Source organism: Panulirus ornatus, chromosome 2, assembly GCF_036320965.1.
Source record: "Panulirus ornatus isolate Po-2019 chromosome 2, ASM3632096v1, whole genome shotgun sequence".
Lineage (NCBI taxonomy): Eukaryota > Metazoa > Arthropoda > Malacostraca > Decapoda > Palinuridae > Panulirus > Panulirus ornatus.
This window is the reverse complement of record NC_092225.1, coordinates 53,335,464-53,353,438: the sequence shown is the minus strand read 5'-3', so window position 1 is coordinate 53,353,438 and position 17,975 is coordinate 53,335,464. Positions and strand designations below refer to the sequence as shown.

At 39.2% G+C, this 17,975-nt stretch overlaps 1 protein-coding gene across 2 annotated transcripts in view; it reads left to right on the top strand.

Annotated features, from left to right (window-relative positions):
* Window positions 1–15,459, top strand: part of zetaCOP (COPI coat complex subunit zeta) — a 51,293-nt gene extending 35,834 nt beyond the window's left edge. For both annotated transcript variants that reach the window (XM_071675923.1, XM_071675919.1), the window contains one exon: window positions 14,879–15,459. In XM_071675923.1, coding sequence (XP_071532024.1) covers window positions 14,879–14,926 — 48 coding nt within the window. In that variant the 3' untranslated portion in view covers window positions 14,927–15,459. The remainder of the gene's footprint in view (window positions 1–14,878) is intronic.
* The last annotated feature ends 2,516 nt before the right edge of the window (window positions 15,460–17,975 follow it).

Below are 17,975 nucleotides of genomic sequence, written 5' to 3'. Positions count from 1 at the left end.
AGGTAAAAAAGTTTGTAAAACAAGAGAACAAATAGGAACATATGTGAAGGGGGGCGAATGGGGAGGTAATGATAAGTAAGGATGAAGTGAGATGAGTGAGTATTTTGAAGGTTTCTTGAATGTGTTTGATGATAGAGTGACATATAATGTTTTGGTTGGGGTGGTGTGTGAAGTGAGAGGGTCAGGGAGAATAGTTTGGTAAACAGAGAGGAGGTAGTGAAAGCTTTGTGGAAGATGGAAGCTGGCAAGGCAGCAGGTTTGGATGTAATTGCAGTGGAATTTCTTAATAAAAAGGGGTGACTGTGTTGTTGATCGGTTGGTAAAGATATTCAATATATGTATGAATCATGGTGAAGTGCCTGAGGATTGGCGGAATGCATACATAGTGCCATTGTACAAAGGCAAAGGGGATAAAGGTGAATGTTCAAATTACAGAGGCATAAGTTTGTTGAGTATTCTTAGGAAATTATATGGCAGGGTATTGATTGAGAGGGTAAAGGCATGTACGGAGCGTCAGATTGGGGAAGAGCATCGTGGTTTCAGAAATGATAGAGGATGTGTGGATTAGGTGTTAGCTTTGAATAATGCATGTGAGAAATACTTAGAAAAACAAATTGATTTGTATGTAGCATTTATGGATCTGGAGAAGGCATATGATAGTGTTGATAGAGATGCTTTGTGGAAGGTTTTAAGAGTACATGGTGTGGGAGGTAAGTTGCTAGAATCAGTGAAACGTTTTTACCAAGGATGTAAGGCATGTGTACGAGTAGGAAGAGAGGAAAGTGATTGGTTCCTAGTGAATTTTGGTTTGCAGCAGAGGTGCATGATGTTCGCATGGTTGTTTAATTTGTGTATGGATGGAGTGGTTAGGAAGGTTTTGGAGTTTTGGAGAGAGGGGCAAGAATGCAGTCTGTTGTGGATGAGAGGGCTTGGGAAGTGAGTCAGTTGTTGTTTGCTGATGATACAGTGCTGGTGGCTGATTCGGGTGAGAAACTGCAGAGGTTGGTGACTGAGTTTGGTAAAGTGTGTGGAAGAAGAAAGGTGAGAGTAAATGTGAATAAGAGCAAAATGATTAGGTTCAGTAGGGTTGAGGGACAAGTTGATTAGGAGGTAAGTTTGAATTGAGAAAAACTTAAGGAAGTGAAGTGTTTTAGATATCTGGGAGTGGACTTAGCAGCAGATGGAACCATGGAAGTGGAAGTAAGTCACAGGGTTGGGGAGGGGGTGAAGGTTTTGGGAGCATTGTAGAATGTGTGGAAGGCAAAAAACGTTATCTTGGAGAGCAAAAATGGGTATGTTCGAAGGAATAGTGGTTCCAGCAATGTTATGTGGTTGTGCACTTGGGCTGTAGACAGGGTTGTGTGGAGGGTGGATGTGTTGGAAATGAAATGTTGGGGACTATGTGGTGTGAGATGGTTTCATCGAGTAAGTAATGAAGGGGCAAGAGTGACGTATGGTAGTAAAGAGAGTGTGGTTGAGAGAGCAGAAGAGGAGGGTTTGTTGAAATGGTTTGGACTTATGGAGAGAGTGAGTGAAGAAAGATTGACAAAGAGGATATATGTGTTGGAAATGGAGGGAAGAAGGAGAAGGGAGACCAAAGTGGAGGTAGAAAGATGGGGTGGAAAAGATTTTGAGCGATCGGGGCCAGAACATAGAGGAGGGTGAAAGGTGTGCAAGGAATAGAGCGCATTGGAATGATGTGGTATACTGGGGTCGACGTGTTGTCACTGAATTGAACCAGGACATGTGAAGCGTCTGGGGTAAACCATGGAAAGGCATTTGGGGCCTGGATGTGGAAAGGGAGCTGTGTTTTTGGTACATTACACATGACAGCTAGAGTCTGAGTGTAAACAAATGTGGCGTTTTTTTTGTCTTTCCTTGAACTATCTAGCTGGATGGGGCAGGGGGATGTTATTTCATGTGTGGCAGGTGGCGAAAGAAATGGATGAAGGCAGCAAGTATGAATATGTACATGTGTTTATATGTATATATCTATGTATGTATATGTTGAAATGTATATGTATGTATGTGTGTGCCTGAGCGTTTATGTATATACTTGTGCATGTGGGTGGGTTGTGTCATTCCAAGTCTGTTCCCTTGTGCTACCTCACTGATGTGGGAGATGGCGATTAAGTATGATGAATAGAATGTGAATATACCAAGTGAGATATGTGGTGTTTTGTGTTTTTGTAAGTGTTTTCCTTACAAACAGGTATGACTACTAATGGTTTTTATCATTTATATGCGTTAACTTGTAAGAGTTTTATAGCTTCAGAAGTTATTGTATTATGTGAAGGCACAGATCTCTTACAGGTGTCTTAGATATTACATATACTAACCAGTATATGGAAAAAGTTTAGGTTTGTAGTGTTCTAGAAACAGTGGATGGGATGCCATATATTTCACCTCAAGGCAGAGGCATCCAGTTCATGAATTAGTTCTCATGTGAGGTCAGGTGTCCCAGTTTGAGTATTCCATTGAGGTCAACAGCCTTTTTAAAGCTTAAGGTTCCAAAAATAAAGAAAACTGGACTTTGATAGGTAATTGGTTTGCTTATCAAATATAAACAAATATTCATGAATAGTTGGAATACTTAGATACCTGACAGTCAGATAATTGGACTTTTTCTGTCGTAACATGTTGCTTGATGTCCTTTTGTGTTATATTTTCTTTTGAGAATTAATCACCAGTGGATGTTTAAATAAAATAACATCACTCAATGACTCTATTGCATAAGATAAAGGGTTCAGTACATAAAAGTCACTTATTTTATTCTTTTCACAACTTCATATTGCACAGCTTGTGGGAAGGGTGCACTTGTTGATTTTTCCCTGTTTCCTGCCTGAAGCAAATAACCTATGCACTATTTCCTCAGAAGTGTTATGTAGATAAATCAGTCTCATATTTCTTCTTGCAGAGGCATTGTATTACATTATTCTTTTGTCCCTCGCAGCACCCATACATCACAGTAACTAACCAGGCAAACAAACCTTGCTTGGTTACAAATTACAAACTAAAATATAACCAGAACTACTATACAAAATATATTGCAGTAGTCCATTAAACTACTGGAGCAAAATACACAACCATTGAGCCACCATAGTGAGCAGATTGTACTGGAACAACAAAGTATTAAACAGTACCTTTATTTCATTTTTATACCTAACTGCCTCTCTCTCCTTAGTGATATAGTATCAGGTACAAACAAATAGTGGCCCTATTTGCCCTCATCCATTCAATAGCTGTCATGTATGATGCAATGATACTAAAGCCTACCATCCACAGCCAATTCCCAAAGAATACTCTGCAGTGAGATCATGTAGTTCCCCACCCCCATAGCCTCCTAATTTTTTTTATTCTGCTTACAGTGCTCTATAATGGTGCTGAATGTTTATTTTCAATGTTGATGGTACAGTAATTTCAAGTTAGTGATATTATGCAGTAATAGCCTCACAGAGAAACCCCATTGTAACAGACTTCTGTGTATTGTAATTCAGCTTCTGTCAGACCCTTTAGACCCCATTAGACTAAGTTTATAATCTAATGGAAAATTCAGTGAAAGTCCATTGCACAAGTTAAGTCAGGAAAAGTAATGATCTCTTGGACTGAATTTGGGATGTAAGGTATAGTCTATTATCCCAACCTCAGTCTTAGATGCAGGGTGTCTGGAAAACATGTGACAACCTGTTGCTCATCACCTTGGTGCACATTTTATTTCTCTTATATACTTTTGTTCTTTCCGAACAAATACAGATGAATATATAATAGACCACAGGAGCAGCATTGGATGAAGACTTTTTTTGTTGAAGGCTCCAGTCATGAGCAAAAGTCCACATCAAGGCCAGGCTATAGAAATAATTATAAATATAGAAATAATTATGAAAGGGAAAAAGAAAATACAAGGAAAAGTGATTACGAATTTTGGAGGAAGTGAAAAACCTGTCTTTAAAATGTGCCAGGTATTAAATATTGGGAAAGACATGAGAAAGCTTCAACTTGTAGGAAAAGAAGCCATTGCTAGAACAACTCATCCTTGAATTGCCTATGGCCACCCTGAAGTCATGTGACACAGCAGCTTGCTGAGTATTGTGTGGTCTAGCTAGTGATGGGGACACATAAGCAGTCAGCTCTCGGGATCAAAAACCTAAATAATACCTATAGAAGAGAAAAAGTGGACCAACATTGCAGTGTAGAGCAAGAAGGTCAAGATTAGAAGTTAGCTTGGGACAGTTTAGAAGTTGGACTGCTTTTGACTCAACTCTTGTCAGGTAAGGATGCAGAAATAAAACCCTCCCAGATGTGAGAGCAGTAATCCATATAAGGATGAATCAATCTTTTTTATAAATAGAGCAACTGTTTAAAATAATAGAAGTCTCAACATCTAAACAGGACACCCAGTTTCTTAGAGGCAAACTTAGCTATTCCCATAATGTGGGGTTTCCAAGAAAGAGTGAATGTTGCAATTATATCGTGTGTTCATTAAGTCGAGGTGGAATTACAGAAGCATCAAAGGATAGACGATAGTCTTGGGTCATTAAACTTTACTAGATTTTGTCCACCCCACTGAGATATCCTGTCCAAGTCTGAGTTTATTTAGGAAGCTGCGTCAAGATGAGATGCAGATCGAGTGAGAGGAGAAAGAGCAGAATTGAAGAATGTGCCTGAATGCAGTTTTGAATTGAGCATATGAATGCCTTGGATTATTTGAGGAGGACAGGAAATTGTTTAAAAGAAGGAGAAAAAGTGTAAGAGAAAGGATAGAACCTTGATGGACAAGTGCCACTGTTAATAGAGAAAAGGGGAGAAGCTGATTCATGAGCAACCATAAAGGAAGATCGCTGAGATAGGAAGCTAGAAATGAAGGATCAGAGTGAGGGAGGGAAGCCAAAAGTGGGGAGATTAGAGATGAGACCTCAATGCCACACTCTATCGGAAGCTTTGGATATGTCAAGGGCAACTACAGAAGACTCCCCATAATGCTTAGGAAAGAATAACCCCAGTGGATCTCACCTCTTGAAAGCCATACTGGTGATCAGATAGAAGACTATGAGTTTTGAGGTGTTTAAGAATATGGGAGTTGAGGAGGGATTCAAAGATATCTGAAATAGTAGATGTCAAAGCAGTAGGACAATAGTTAGAGGGGTCACAGCAGTCACCCTTAGGGGTGTATCAATGCATGCTTTCAAGGTGAAGGAAAAGTTCAGAGGCACGCCCTTTCAGTACATGGGGATGGATGCCATCAGGACCATAAGCATAGCTTGTGTCCAGAGAGAGAAGTACTTTTCAGACAGTTCAAAAAGAGATTATGGGGAAGCATAGGGTTAGTAAGAGGAGCATCAGGGGTTGAAAGAATGTTCAAGTTATCCAAAGTTGAGTTAGAAGAGAACCAGGAACTGAAGAGAGTTGGTTTGTCTATAAGAGAGAGCTGTAGTACCTTCAGAATGGAAAGGTGAAGTTGTTAGAGATGCCCTTAGCCAGAGACCAGAAAGACCTGTCAGTGGATGACAAGGAGAGGTTATCGCACTTCCTTTGAGTAAAGGAATGCTTTGCCTCATGGAAAATTGCTTGCAGTGATTTTGGGCTCTGATAAAAGCTGAATGGGAGTCTGAGGAAGGAAAGTTTTCCAAGCCTGATTCCTTGCCTTAATGGCCTCATAACAGGAAAGGCTGAACTCTGGATTGGTTGAAGAGGTTGTCTTGGAGGAAGAGGGGATAAATGCTTCCATTCATGCAAGAATAGACTCTGCTATATGTTTGGCAGAGACAGAAGAGTCACCACATAAGAGACAGTAACTTACTCGAGGATAGTCAAAAAAGAAGTTACGTAAGCTAATCCAGTCAGCTTTGTTGAGGTGTCAGTTTTTACGCTAAGAAGGGGCTGCTGGAGGGGGAGGTGCTATTAGAATAAATACATTTATGAGTTTGATCAGATGAACCATTTGGGGGCAAGATTGTGTACTTACAGTGGTATGGACTAGAGGTGAAAAACGGATCCAGAAATATGGGAGAGAGGCCACAGGAGTCAGGAATATTGGTAGGTTGTGAGAACTTGTTCAAAATCATTAATAATGAGGAACTGAGGGCTTCAGTCCCTCCACCATCCATATTGGAGAAATTCAACAATTCCCTATGGTGAACATTGAAATCCCCAAGGAGAATCGTGGCTTGCAGTTGAGAGGATGTCACAGTATCGTGGCAAATTACTCACAGATGTTACTTAATTTTGCCTGCTTTTGGCCATGTTGCTGTTGAAAAGTCCTCTTAGACATGGCAATATTATCACGAGTGAATGGAAAGGGGTACTGTCTCATCAAGGATTTTGTTTCAAAGGAGTTCATTATTTCCCAGCTCCTGAGTAGAGTGCAGATTTGAGACTGTAGGAGTCCCATAAGAAGGGTCCTGGGGTTGCGTAATTTTACATATTCATTGATTCTCATAGGACCAGTTTCTGTGAGAGTCCTGATGTTACCCATAACCTTTCTGAAGGTTCTTGCAGCCCAAAGCTGCAATATTTCCAGTAGCAGGGAAATTTAGACTCCTTAGGAGTGAGAAGTATTCTGACAAGACTTACTTTCAGTGATACAGCCTCTCCAAAGGCAACTTTTCACTTGTAGTGTAACCTTGACCAGGTAGAACACAGTAACACTGGGTTGTACAATTAATGCATGTATACACACAGTTCCCCTACCTTCCTCCTGAGGGTCCTTCTTTGGGGCTCCAACAGGACCACAGGTCAAGAGGTGTGATGATGATTGTTTTTTGGTTGATTACAGGGCAGTTGAGGAGTAAAAGTTCAGGGTCCTTTGTGTGGAAGTTGCAACTTAGGCATGAGGAGTCTTGTTATCCATTTAATCAGTGGTCTTAATGGTGAAGAAATGGGTTGTGTCCAGAGTATAAAAAAAAGAAAAGCATAACACGTATGTGGCCGGGGATGTGGTATTAGATGAATCTGTACCTGGTGGAGTGAAGTTTTAAGACTGGGTTGTTTATGCTTGTCAGGTCATCACAGTGTGAATATGTTTTGTCATTGTTATGTTTGTTAAGGGAGAGGAGGGAAACTGTAGTTGTAAGCTGCTGAAGTGTGAAGCTGGAGTATGCTATTACTTATACCTAGGGATTGGTGGTTGGTTAAAAAATGATTTTAATGGGATGGATTTAGTAATGTTATAAAGATTTTTTTTGCAGAGTATGTTTAGGTGGGATTGTAATGGAAGTTTTTTTTTTTTTTTAGGTGCTGAATGTTTAAGGTTGAAAAGTAACCAGTGATTGTTCAAAGTACTCTGTTTTTTGTGGTTTGCGGTTATCTTTTGTTTTGAAAGTTTGGATACCCAAGCTGGTGAGAGATGATTTAAGGTGCAGCAGATGAAGTGTTAAGGGTTCTTTTTCTTGTCCAAACCTGATACCAGTGAGTGATCCAAGGATATTTAATTTGTTTATGATCTTTGTGTTGATGTTTGTGGTTTGGGGAGTGAATGTAATGAGTGTGTTGTAAGTGATAGGTAATATGGGTGAATTTTTGCTTTGTATAAGTGGTTTATCATTCAAAGTTATGGATTAGTGAAAGTTGGATTCTTGTCAGCTAGGGATTAGGAGGAGGATGGTGGATTTCTGTGGGATGCAGACATCAGGCTGCTGCATCATATGAATACTGTGGCCATTATCAATTGGATTCTTGTCAGCTAGGGATTAGGATGATGATGGTGGATTTCTGTGGTATGCAGACATCAGGCTTCTGCAACACATGAATACTATGTGGCCATTGTCACCTCAAGGGTGAGACGGTTTGTTGATAGTTGTTTCTTTCCCTACCCCTCGAAGCTTTGGAACTCTTTACCTTCTCATGTGTTTTCTAGTAACTATGACCTGGCATGTTTTAAAAGACATGTTTTTCACTTCCTCCAAAATTCATAAGTACTTTTCTGTATCTCTTCTTTATCCTTTCATAATCCTCTCTCTATTACGGTTAAGGCCCAGTCTTTGACTGGAGCCCCCAATGTAAAAGGAAAAAAAACTGGCGAGCCAGTGTTATAATTGCATGATGTAGTGTCATGCGTTTCTTGTTGCTTATGTAGTGCCAGGGTACTGTGATGTGATTTTGGAGTCTTGGAGGACTTTCACACTCTGATTTTGAAGGGGGTGAAAGATCATCATGCAGAAAGAGATCATAGAGGGTTGAAGAAACTCCTGCTCCCTGAGGGACTCCATTGTAGAGCTTGAGGATTTTACAAGTGAAACCTTTATGATTGACTCAGGCTGGGTGGCCAGCTGTTAAGTTGGCTTCTCATTTGTTGTTATTTCTATAGAGAGGAATGTCAAATAACCCCTGGGTAAGGATGTGTCTGCAAATAGTGTCACGTGCTTTGTTGATGGCTGTTGCCATTTGCACTGTCCAAGAGGGAGGTTGTGGTGGGTTGAAGCTATCCATGATGTATTTTGTGAGGTTTGTTTGCAGTACAGTAGTTGAGGCATTGGTTGTAAAACTATGCTGTGTGGATGAAAGTGAGATATTTTGGTTTAATCTGTTCTGGATTAAGTTTTCAAGGAGTATGGGTATTTGATGATTGTGATGTTATGGGGTGATCGAAGGAAAGGGAGCTGGTTGGGGAGGTTTAAAGGGTTTCAGGATGAGCACTATATTGGTAAGTTTCTGGATGTTTAGGTTTTGCATTACCAGCAGTGGTTGAAGATGTCTGTAAGTACACTAGTTGCTACTGGGTTGACATTGTTTTATTTGGAAGTTTGATAAGTTGTCAGGGCCTGTTGCAGAGGAGTTCTTTAGTGTCTTAATTGAATTGTTAGTGCTAATGGGAGTGAAGTTGTATCGTGATGGATGTTGTATAGGTACATCATAATTGTCTTGTTTAGGGATGTGTTTGGTTTTTGGCAAGTTTTTCCTGGGTAGGTATATGTGTTGTTTAGGGGAAAGATGATGATTGTATAGAAATTGGAATGGCATAGGAGTTGTAGATTTCCTTCATCACACACCAGAGTTGGGTGTTACTAGCTCTGTGGTTCTTCATGTTAAGGAAGGGTTGACGGTTGCTTGTGTAGGGAAATATTCATTTTAAGTCCATTCAGTATGGGGCTTTTGCTGGCATGGTCAATATTGTTGAAATGTGAGATGGAATGAGGGATAGGAAGTTCAGATGGCTTCTGTGTATTTTGTAATTGCTGATTAAAGTGCTTTCCTTTCAGTCTGTGTGTGTTTCAGTAGTGCCAGTTGAGTACAATGTGTTAGGTGAAGTGTAATCAGAAAAATTAGATGTTTTAGAGGAAAATTCATGCATTGTGTTCCTAGTGGTTTTTGTGTACATTGTTGCTGTGCAGGTTTTGTTGACTGGTGAGGTTGGCTGTTAGACATAGTGGGTTGGGAATCTGGTTGGCTGGTTGTATAAGTTAAGGTTATAGTAGCCCACTTTGGGGATCTTGGGTATAGATGTTGAGTCAAGCAGGATGATGGGTGTTGAAAACTCCTCATTGGTAAGCACAGAATGTGTACGTCAAGTTTTGTGGTTGGGTAGTGTGTTTTGGAGGATGGATGATGAAAGTGGTATTAAGTTTTTATCTTGCAGTAGGTGTTGTGTAATTTTGTTTTCATGGATGATATTTCAAGTGTGTTGGTTGATGAGTGATGTTGGTGAATGGTATGTTGCAGTCTTGTTTTAAGGTTGTTTGATCATAAAAGGGAGGGAGGGTGGATCTGGTGTAAATCAGTTTTCTTGGACGAGAGTTATTTGTATGCTGTGTTCTTGGAGTAGGTTATTTACTTTTTTGTTTTTTATATCATTAGTGTTAAGTTGGATGGTTTTATATGTGTGAATGAGGTTCTGTGGAGTAGAAGTTTGTTTTTAGCAGAATGGTCAGTGTATGTAATACTGGTGCTTGTTTGGCATTTGTGATGGAAGTGAGGAAGTTTGGGTGAGTGATTTGAGTGGTGGTGGTAGAGTGATTCTTGCTTATCCAAATCTGAGTATTCAAGTATTCCTTTACAGAGGGAAGTGATGTAACTAAGATGAAATCACTGAAGGCAACTGCTGCATCTTAGGCTAATGTTTTCTGGTTTTGGGAGTTAGGTATAATGGCCATATGTTCTTGGATGCTTTAGGGTTGGAGTTAATTTCTCAGGCTTGCATATGTAGTTTAGGAATGATAAAAACACCAAGTGTGTGCCTTATGGATCTTCACTCACAACTTTGATGCAATCTGGCTCAAAATCTCTATCTTCTATTATCTTGCTTTTGTGTTTAGTTTAGTTCACCTCCAACCCCTCAATTCCTCTTACCATGTACAACTCTTCAACTATCTGACTTCTTGCCATGAAGCTATATTGTTTTTTTCACATCCATGTGGTTAGATCCTCTATGCAGAGGATTTCAATGTACACCATGAGGATTAGTAAGGATCTAACTAGGATGGTCTTGGTGGAGCAGAGGCCTTTTATTTTTTATTTTCTTTAATGCTCTGGAACAATTAGGTAAACACCCTACCGAAGTTTCTGACCATCGTGACCACTATTCCAACATACTTTACCTCTTTTTTTACGTCTGAACCTTCGTACTAGTCGTACATCATTTCTGTCCCCTCTAGCCACAGTCTTATTTTTGTTAATTCTAATTTGGCACACCAGTCCTCTGTCCCACCCTCTCAGTACCAACATAGGCACTGCAGGAGAGCTCAAAGGTTAAACCTTGCATGGCTTCTTTATTGACTTTCCCAGGGATGGGTATTACTTCTTTGGCTGGAATGCCTTGTGTTGTTGGGAGCTCATAACAGAGGTTATCGTGGCTGGGACAGAGTCCAACATCCCATCTTCTTTGAACTCCATCCCTTTCCTTTTTTTTCAGTTTCAAAATATATACAGGTGGAAAAAGTAACACTAATATTTAGTTTTGAAATGTTGGGAATTTTGAAAATATTTCATTATGAAATGTGCAGTTGCTGCAAGGCCCAGTTATCCTAATGAATGCAAAAGTAATTGTAAAAAATGAAAATGTAGCTTATGAACTTTAGAGTGTAGAGAATATTAGATACAATAAAGAAAAATAACTGCTCATTGAAGACTAGCAAAAATCATAGTATTTCATTACTTTTCATTGGGCTTCATTTATTACTTCCGTTGTCATGTGATGCTGCTGTCTATCTTTGCTTTACGTACCTGCTTGCCACTTCAGTTATCATGTCAACAAGTTCAGTACTGTATCAAAGAACCTTTAGAAATACTACAACATATTATGATGTTAATCATATGTATAACAGTGTTATTACTAGCAAAAGTGAATGGTTATTCAGGCACAATAGAAGTAAAGGTATATTTACTGCTTTCTACCTCATAGCATCAGATGGATTATCTGAGTTGGAGCTCGTAGGATCTTAAAGTATTATCATAGTTGTGTGTCTATGGTTGTCACTATCATATTCATTACTCTGCATTTTTAGATTGAAAAAATAATGGAAAGGTAGAAATAAACCAGATGCTGCATGTCTCCTAAAAGACACTTTGCTGTAATTTCATTTGCTTGACAACCTGAGTCGAGCTTTTGTCCTCTTTAGATGAAGTATTATCTTCATTTGTGTGTATATTCATCACTATCACATTCTCATCACTTAGCACTGTGTGGTAAAAAATTCAGTGGAAAAGTGAGCAAAAATATGGCAGGTACTTCACTTCCTCTGAGAGCTGTCTTATTGTGCTGTTGTCTGCAGATGTAGACTAGTTCTTTTAATGCTGTCTTTTGAGAAATGGCACCCTCTGTGTCCATATCCCCTAGGATTGATAGAACACATAATCAGAACCCAAGTTATGTTAAGATAATGATTTTACCAACACAAGTGAACAAAGTTAACTCGAGTAATAATAATTTGCAGTAAAGCTTAGCCCAGATATACTGTGGATTATAAGGGAGGATAAATCTTTTTCCCCTCATTCAAGATTTGAGTGCTTCTGCTCTGATGCCTGTCAGGTCAGGGATGATGTGTATTGGTCCATGAAATTCTTCCCTCCCCCAAAACCCACTCTGCATTCATTTCTTCTCAGAGTCATTGCAAAGCTGTTCTTTGTAAAGTCAAGCAATTTTTCATAGAAAAAAATGTGCTGACTTGATTTCTCCTACAGACAGATCTTTTTGATCCTTAACTAGAAATATCTCCCACAACTTTTGTAATTCAGTTTCCTCTTCCAACCTGATCTGTTGCAGATTTTGCAACTGATAAAGCTGCTGATTTTGGTACCTTATTTCTTATAACTCATCTTTGTATAATTTAGCAGCTAATCCTCCATTTCTTAATTTCTCCTCATGCAGGAGCCTCCAAGTACTCTCCCAGTTCCAGATGGACAAGGTGTATGGCTCAAGTAACATACCTCTGAGCTAGCACAACTAGCTCACCTATTTCACTAGTCTAAAACTCAAAACTTTTCCTCCTGCTTAGAAGCATTCCTTGGTGCAGCCCATCCCAAAGAAAGCAGACTGCCCTAATCCCTCAAACTATTGCCATACTACTCTTGCTTCTACTGTTTTCCAATCTTGAAACTCTCCTAGAGTCTCACTTTCTGAGACACTTAGAATCCCATTCCCTTCTTTCAGATCACCAGTATGGGTTTTGCAGTGTTAGGTCTATTGGTGTTCTCTCCTTTGTGACTCATCTCCAGTCCTCATCTCTCAAGGGTTTTTGTTATACTTTTGGCATATCCCTCAACACATTGTGGCATAAGTCTCGCTTTTTAAACTCCCTCTCTTTGGTTTCATTTCTTCTCTGTGTTCTCTGATGCATAGTTTCGTCTCTGGCTGTTCTGTTGCTGTAGTCTGCAAGAGAGTGACTTCTTCTCCCTATCAAGTTAATAGTGGTATTCTTCAGGGTTCTCTCCTATTGCTGACTCTCTGTCTCTTACTTCTGACCCTGTTCATTCTAGTGCTGATGATTTCACTTTGCATTTGTCAACTCATCTTTCCTATCATTCTTCCTTTAATACTCATTCTCTTTCTTTTACTGATCATATTTCCTCTCACATTTCAGATCTTTGCAACCTTGGAGTTGGAAAGCAGTAACCATGTTAAATGCAGTGTTGCTACAATGCAATTTCTTCCTTTCTCTGTATCTAAGAATAATTTCTTTTCCCTGTTCAGTTTCAAAATAAAATTCAACCTTGTAATGATATGAACATGTTGGGCATAACCATATCCTCCACTCTGTTCTGGAAATTCCTTGTAATCATTATCATAAAGTCAGCTTTCGAAAAGCTTGGAATGTTGTAAAGGTGCTGTAATTATTTTTCTTGAGCTGCTCATCCTCTATCTCTCTATTAATTTAAGTGGAATCAAAATCCTTCCTTTTCTTAACTTCTCCTGGTGTCGCTTCTCTCAGCCTTCTCTTTCCGTATACTGTGATGTTACTGCTCTCTCTCTCTCTCTCTCTCTCTCTCTCTCTCTCTCTCTCTCTCTCTCTCTCTCTCTCTCTCTCTCTCTCTCTCTCTCTCTCTCCTTTAGATCTTGTTTTGGCCATTGTTCTCATGAGCTATCTGCACACATCCTCATCCTTAAGGTTTGGACCTTTGGCATGCATTTGGCAGCTGATTCCCTCATTTTCTGTGTGGAGATTGACCTCTCAAAGATGAGATATTACATTTATCAAATGTAGCACAATGAAGTTCTCTTCCTTCTTTTGTCTTTCTCACTTCATATAAATTTTTATCATATGAGAATTAGGTCTACAAGGAAATGAAGAGTCCTGATGAATTTCTTTCTTTTTCTTTTACTTGTTTCTTATGCCCGAGATGTCCTTGATTAGGTCATGTATTGCCCATGCTATGTTGGTCAGTATAGAAAAAGTAGATAAAATTGAAATCCAGGATATCATCCCCCAGTGATTGTGTAAGATATTTGGATTTGGTATATTGTTTGGTAGATAGGTGTGAGTAACTGTGTGAATGTATCGAGGATTTTAGGTTGCCATGAGTACATACTCATGGCAACCTAAAATCTAAAAATGTGGTGGGACAATTAATGTTAATAGATTAATGTTGTCAGCATTCTGGTTACGGTATGGACAGGTTAGACAGTATGTAAAATATTATAGCTAGTGTCTAGTTTTGCTATTTCTTACTTAACAGAATGATATTCAAATGAAAATAGATTTCTCATTTCACGTTATTGGATTATTAACTTGTTCTGAATATACCATTCAAATTCACACCATCAACTTCACCCAGCTTGTGAGATTGGGCTAAGTCCCTTATATTGGGAAGATATTTTGGTAATATCATGACGTACTCTCTTAGTTACTTACAGATATGAGATTCAAGCAGCATTCACTCCCCTGCTCCCCAGCCCCAAATTAGTAAGGTGATTAAACATTTATTTCAGCACATGGAAATAGTACACATTCAGTTATTCACCTTGATTCACCTTCCTCATGTGTCTTACTTGAGCCCATTAAATCAGCACATGAACTGTAGTTGACATTGAACATATAGAAATTAATGTTGCCTTCATAGTTATGTATACCTTGGGTTTGAAAAACTATGGTCTTCACAGTTTTCTTTGATAGTGTTATGATATATTTATACTCTTTACTAGTGTACACGCATTTCTGTACTGTGTGCATTTAAGGTGATAGAATGTGTTTTGTGTGTTTGATGGTTTACATTTTGGGTAACATTTTCAAAAATTTTCGTTTTCCAGTAATTGATACATTGAGCCTACTTCTAAGATGGGATTTGTGTTTTTTCAACTAATTGCTGTATTTGTTGACCTGTTCACAATGTTATGTACAAAAGTAATACCTGTTACTATTTAAACGTGTTTTCTTGAAAAGTTTTTGACGTATAATTGCAATTTTTTTTTTTTTTAGTTTTATAGATTAATCATTTTGCTCTTCTTACACAGGTGTTGCAGTCTGCCCGCGAACAGTTGAAGTGGTCATTGCTCAAGTGATGAATTGATTGCAGACATTTTGTTGTTTGTGATTTGACTTTCCTTACAAACCGGTCATTGTGCAAAATATTTTCATTTTTTCCTTGATTTGTATAATTACTAAATAGGATTAATGGTTTTTGATGTCTTTCAAGGAATAGTGATTGTATACCGCATGGCTGATTTTCTACCATAAATTTATAACTTTGGGTCCTATTTGGTTCTTGTTATTTTAAAGAGGAAGACGTTTTCTATATTTGCAATTCGAACATCCATACAAAATGTTACTGATGGGAAGCAGAGTATGCATGTCCAGTTAATGACCAGTTTTTATTTCCAACATTAATTGTGTTTGGTTATTTTTGTAAGTTCCTTTAGAAATGTTTGTAATCTTTTGTAGTCAGTGATGGTTTCCTTCTGTTGTGTAGGATATCAGTTATTGTGAAAGAAGAATGAGTTCAGCTGCCTAGTAACATAATTTTTATATACTCTAAACACATATGTAACATATGATGATGTAAGAATAGACAAATAAAAACATTTTCAATGAAAAATTTGTTTAATGAATTATGTGTAAGTATATATTCTGCTTACTTGTGGTTACAGATACAGATTACATTTATGGCACATGGACCACTGGCATTCTCTCCACAGACATGCAATCTCTCCTTGTCACACTTAATACTTGAAAACACTTAACTCACATGATTAATTCTTTTTTAACTAGATTTTCCCGTGGTTAGTGCCATGTGCCAGCCCTGCCTTTTGGGAAAGTGGTAGTAACAGTAGATAGAAGTAGTAGGTATAAACACTTAGGAGTATCAGGTAGAAGTAGTAGGTAGGAACATTAGGTAGGTGCATAAGGTAGCAGTATTCAGTAGGAACATTAGATGGAGCCTCTGCAAACACTGCACTAGACTTGTCCGCTGCCAGTTGCCTGTTAAGTGTGAGCTCTAAAGGCTAAGAAGTGGTACTAGAGTTCACTGGTTATGGAGACTCTACTGCCGTAGCCACCTTCTCTCGGAAATTCCAGAAGGGAACAGGCATCAGAGATATAGATACATAGATAGTTACACTTATTGTATTGGTTAATGTCTTTGCATCTCCTGGAATCCAGCATTTAGTGTATGAACAAGAATATGGAATATTATTATTATACTTAACTGCTGTTTCCTGTGTCAGAGAGGAAGTGCAAGGAAACAGACAAGGAATGGCCCAACGACTCATTTTTTTTTTTTTTTTTTTTTATACCTCGTCGCTGTCTCCCGCGTTTGCGAGGTAGCGCAAGGAAACAGACGAAAAGAAATGGCCCATTCCACCCACATACATGCCCACATGTGCACATATACAAACCTATACATTTCAACGTATACATACATATACATACACAGACCTATACATATATACACATGTACATATTCATACTTGCCTGCCTTTATTCACTCCTGTCACCACCCCACCACACGTGAAATAGCAACCCCCCTCCCCCCACGATGTAGCACTAGGAAAAGACAAAAGGCCACATTCATTCACACTCAGTCTCTAGCTGTCATATGTAATGCACTGAAACCACAGCTCCCTTTCCACATCCAGGCCCCACAAAACTTTCCATGGTTTACCCCAGACACTTCACATGCCCTGACTCAATCCATTGACGGCACGTCATATACACATATAAATACATAAACACCCATACACGCACATATATATACATATGAACATATACATACATACACAGATACATACATTATTTATTTTTATTTATATTTATTATACTTTGTTGCTGTCTCCCGCATTAGCGAGGCATCGCAAGACGAAAGAATGGCCCAACCCACCCACATACACGTGTATACATACATACATGTCCACACACACACATATAGATACCTATACATCTCAACATATAAATACATTTACACACATAGACATATACATATATATACACATGTACATAATTCATACTGTTTGCCCTTATTCATTCCCATTGCCACCCTGCCACACATGAAATGACAGCCCCCTCCCCACGCATGTGTGTGAGGTAGCGCTAAGAAAAGACAACAAAGGCCACATTCATTCACACTAAGTCTCTAGCTGTCATGTTTAATGCACCAAAACCACAGGTCCCTTTCCACATCCAGGCCCCACAAAACTTTCCATGGTTTACCCCAGACGCTTCTCATGCCGTGATTCAATCCATTGACAGCACGTCGACCCTGGTATACCACGTTGTTCCAATTCACTCTATCCCTTGCATGCCTTTCACCCTCCTGCATGTTCTTTTTCACTCCATCTTTCCTCCTCCAATTTGGTCTCCCACTTCTCCTCATTCCCTCCACCTCTGACACATATCCTCTTTGTCAATCTTTCCTCACTCATTCTCTCCATGTGACCAAACCATTTCAAAACACCCTCTTCTACTCTCTCAACCACACAACTCTCTTACCCTTTCGTTACTTACTCGGTCAAACCACCTCACACCACATATTGTCCTCAAACATCTCATTTCCAGCACATCCACCGTCCTCCTCATAACTCTATCTATAGCCCATGCCTCGCAACCATATAATATTGTCAGAAACACTATTCCTTCAAACATACCCATTTTTGCTTCCCGAGATGATGTTCTCGCCTTCCACACATTTTTCAATGCTCCCAGAACTTTTGACTCTAACCCCACCCTATGACTCACTTCAGCTTCCATGGTTCCATCCACTGCCAAATCCACTCCCAGATATCAAAAACACTTCACTTCCTCCAGTTTTTCTCCATTCAAACTTACCTCCCAATTGACTTGTTCCTCAACCCTACTGTACCTAATAACCTTGCTCTTATTCACATTTACTCTCAGCTTTCTTCTTTCACACACTTTACCAAACTCAGTCACCAGCTTCTGCAGTTCCTCACCCGAATCAGCCACCAGCACTGTATCGTCAGTGAACAACAACTGACTCACTTCCCAAGCTATCTCATCCACAACAGACTGCATACTTGCCCCTCTCTCCAAAACACTTGCATTCACCTCCCTAACAACCCCATCCATAAACAAATTAAACAACCATGGAGACATCAC